The 4,337-nt window shown below is 37.2% G+C and overlaps 1 protein-coding gene across 1 annotated transcript in view; it reads left to right on the top strand.

The window, feature by feature from the left end:
• Positions 1 to 4,337, top strand: part of LOC106535678 (breakpoint cluster region protein) — a 30,512-nt gene that overhangs the window by 5,811 nt on the left and 20,364 nt on the right. The window contains exon 4 of the mRNA XM_014032741.1: positions 2,200 to 2,304. Coding sequence (XP_013888195.1) covers positions 2,200 to 2,304 — 105 coding nt within the window. The remainder of the gene's footprint in view (positions 1 to 2,199; positions 2,305 to 4,337) is intronic.

The raw sequence follows: 4,337 nt of genomic DNA, 5'->3' as shown, positions 1-4,337 counted from the left end.
ACACACACACACACACACACACACACACACACACACACACACACACATTATTTTTTTGAACATATAAAATACATTTATATCAGTAAATGAAAATGTTTTAAACTGAATGAACACAAAATAAATAAACTCGTTAAATAAATACGTATATACCCAATGTCGGCACCTCTATCTACACAAACATACACACACATAACACACAAATCCCATTTAACATGTCTGAAAAGGGTAGGAGGAAGTAAAACTTTTAAAATCTAAAGTCATTTTAATTGATCAGTATCATTTATTTTCTTTCTGTCATTGACTGCAGGTCCTCCAGCCAAATTTGATTAGACCAATTTTAAAACACCTTTTTAAGTAAAAACAAACAATCAGATCCTCATTTTAAAACAAATTGCAGCAAAATGCAGTATAATTGCCATGAGGAGGAGAAAAAACAAAACTCTATTTATTTATTCTTTTACTATATTCTTGGTAAACTGTCTCTTTTGTAGTACAGAGCTTTTATTTATAGTAAAGGTGTCAAAACAGTAGCTGTATTTGAGTTTGTCTCTGGTTTATGTTGCAGCTGGCAGATACACTGCTGTAYGTCAATCCATTCAGATTTTATACCTGCTTGTTCATGCAGAGTTGTAGGGAGCTGGTGGGGTACACAGTGGACAGGTCACCATGTCCTCCCAGGGCCACATAGACAAATGAGACAGACAAGTGTTCACACGTTTAGGGACATTTTTAGAGTTATTAATTATTATTTAAAATTCCAATCTCAACGTAGATGTCTCCAAACTTTTCACAAGTTGTCTAAACAGGATGATGTGACAGGGCCTTTAGTTTAAATAAAAAGGACTTATATTGGCTTTATTATAACAGATTTAAAGCTTTAAACACAAACAATTATTAATTGATGCTGTTTTCTTGAGCAATCCCCAAACTTACATCCTTCAATTTTTAACTTTATTTTCTCTGATAATAAAACTGTAGACATCTTCAAACACCTACTTTAAACACTCTCATGTTTTATCATTTTTCTCTAGTACCCATGAAAACCTTTCTTTCTGCATCAGGTCATTCTGTTGTTCTCACTTCATTTGACTGTCTTTAGTAACATTAAGAGACTATAATATGTGATAATAATGCTTATAATATATAATAAGGTTGTTTAGACCTCTGTACAGCGCTAACCTAAACAACTGGTTAACCCATTTTATTTTGGTAAAGCTTTAATTTAAGTAAATCACATTTGTTTGAATTCATTCTGTGTCAAACACTTCAGTYAAATAACATCAAACCATTTGGCGTGAACAAGTTCTTTTTGTTCTCTCTGTCAGGCTGGCAGATTGGTTCAAKCAGCTCTGTTAAGTTAAAACGCTTCTTAGTGAATTAGCTGAATCAGATAAGCTGAATCTATGTGCAAAATAAAATAAAATGTACAAACAAGTAATAATAATGAATTATTTAGCAAACCTAAACTTGTTACATTTATGTTTGTGTTGCTTTTTAATATTAAACATGMGACTGGTTTGAATTCCTTTAGTTATTTTCTGTTGAAGATGGAAAATATAAGGTAGGTGCTGTTCAAAGCCCAGCAGTAAACTCCACAGAGCACCATGTAGCTCCCAGATGGGAATACTTTTCAGTGTGAAGCAGGGCGTCGCTGAAATAAAGAGACTGTACAGAGTCAGCAAACATACTGAGGCCAAACAGATGTTAAAAAGAAACGTAGCACCCCTCCCCCTGTTTCTCCATTCTATCTGGGGTATCCTTACTCTCTGATGTGTACACATGGTGATTTATAAAACCTAAATCATAGAGCAGGATGGGGGTGGGTGGGCTCAGCCTACAACCTCTTATTCATCTAGAAAAACTGAGCTTGATGTATTTCAGCTCATTGAGGTTTTATTTWTTTWTTTTTTTTTTACTGGTCCGATTCTTCCAACTAAGATTACTGACCTGTTTGACACAATAAGTCCTGAACTGGAAGCATGTTTATCTATTTTAAGATGCCAGGAGTATCTGGTGCAGGCCTCTCGGAATGTAAAACTCCAGCAGTTTCATCAAATCTAATCTTTTTACATTTCACAACRGCTGTGCCTGAAGTCAGAGCTTTTCAGTTGTTCAGTTGGTGTGCATGCAGTGTTGTTGTCACGCACCTCTTCTCATGTGTGTCAATGTTTTTCTTCTCCTGTTCTCTGCTTATCTCAGGTGGAGCTGGACCAGGAGAAAGGACTAGAGATGAGGAAGTGGGTTCTGTCAGGCATCCTGGCCAGTGAGGAAGCCTACCTCACCCAGCTGGAGGCCCTGCTGATAGTAAGTCAAAACTACAAACGCGTGCTATCAGAGCTAACAGTGCTATCAGTGCTAACAGAGCTAACAGAGCTAACAATGCTATCAGAGCTAACAGTGCTAACAATGCTAACAAAGCTAACAGTGCTAACAGAGCTAATAGTGCTATCAGTGCCAACAGAGCTAACAGTGCTAACAATGCTATCAGTGTCAGCAGTGCTAACAGAGCTAACAGTGCTAACAGCCATCAGAGATAACAGTGCTAGCAGAGCTAACAGTGCTAACAGAGCTAACAGTGTTAACGGAGCTAACAGTGCCAACAGTGTTAACATTGCTAACAGTACTAACAGAGCTAATAGTGCTAACAGAGCTAACAGAGCTAACAGTGCTAACAGAGCAGAGCAGGGCTCTCAAGTCTCACACATTGACCYTGAGACACATATTGTAGGATGTGTACACGCCACACTTAGCATTTCTCAAGCTAAAACACACACATACACGAATGCACACACACTTTTTATGAATGTGCAACTCAATGTTTTCTTCTCTGGCTGGACAGAACCGCTCACTTTGCCTAAAAAGATCCGTCTCCGCCTATTTTTGTGTTTTCATGCCTGCATTGTGAGTCCTGCACACATGCACGCTGCGTTCAGAGCCGATCACTCCTGTCAATCACCCGTCTGCACTGTGCGTTGTTAAAAAAAGCTGCAGCAGCGTGGGACGAGACCCCAGCTCAGACCYAACCTTTACGCCTGTTGTGCASACYAATGATGTTTTTATCATAGTTTTAAACAACTGTTCTCACGAGGACACACTGCGCGTGCGGCACATCACCAGCAAACAGCTGGATCAGCATCAGAGCCATGTTAAATAAAGGGATAACCCGGCTATTTTTAAAGTGGGGTTGCAAATCAAAATTTATAACGAAGACCTCACATGATGTTAGTGCTTGTAAGTTGTATTTTATTAGGGGCAGATGCACAATTTTTTTTCTTCTTTTTTTTGCCCTCTTTACATTCAATAATTGATTTACTTTGATGTTTTGAATGGACTTTGTTGTTATTATGAAATAAATAATAAAATAAATACTCTCAGCTCAGCTACTACCAGTCTACTTCTGAAACTGCACATGACTCTTCTCCTGCCCTGGTTTACAGAACAGGATGTATTTTTACTGGAATGTTTTCCTCTCACAGACCAAAATCATATTTGTTAAAAATAACATGTCATAAAAAATAAATAACTGAATAGTCTGGGATAATGCTACAGAAGTAAGTTTGCAATTGTGCCTTTTGTAGTCTTTAATTCCAGTTTTGGTTATTCATTATTAGTTTTTGTTCACAAAAGTAAACATCAACAAGCAAAAAAAATGTTTTAAAATCCATAGAAGCGGTGGTGGCTTTAAGACTGAGAAAGCTTGTTTTATGTAAATGTTTTTAAAATGTATATTTAGACTTTTTTAAAACGACAAATAGCCCATAGGTATCACAGTAATAACCCCCCCACATATAAAATCAAATTTCTTTGGACCCCCACATTTACAATAAAATATTAGATCACTCGGCACTGTTTCTGTTGCCTAACAGAGGTTCTCAAACTGGGGTCCCAGGACTCCCAGGGGTCCACGAGCTGTATCTTAGGGGTCCTCAAAAAGTTATAATAAATAGTTAATTTGGTTTTTAATTTAAAAAAATGGAAATGGAGAATAATGCACTAGTAAAACAAACAAACAAAAAAACATTCAAACAAAAGTATTATTCCCATGGAATTCAGGAAATGACAGTAAATTATTCTTAAAACTGCYTGGGTTTTATGAGGGGAACCCTGGGAATTCTTCACCCTTGTAAGATGTTTGAGAACCCCTCCACCTTGCCTTTAGAATACTCACAATGTTTACTTGTAGGTAAAAGTATGTTTAACAACCTGTTAAAATACATCAGAATGCAGGAAATGGCATCTGCTTCAATCAAAATTTTCTGGAGGAGGACCCCCAGACCTCCCCACCAGTGATTTTATACATTGTTTTCCACTGCATTTAATACTATACAGCCCTGATC

The sequence above is a fragment of the Austrofundulus limnaeus genome, unplaced genomic scaffold (genome assembly GCF_001266775.1).
Source record: "Austrofundulus limnaeus strain Quisiro unplaced genomic scaffold, Austrofundulus_limnaeus-1.0 Scaffold1526, whole genome shotgun sequence".
Lineage (NCBI taxonomy): Eukaryota > Metazoa > Chordata > Actinopteri > Cyprinodontiformes > Rivulidae > Austrofundulus > Austrofundulus limnaeus.
The sequence above is the reverse complement of the archived record's forward strand: the minus strand, read 5'-3'. Positions and strand labels throughout refer to the sequence as shown.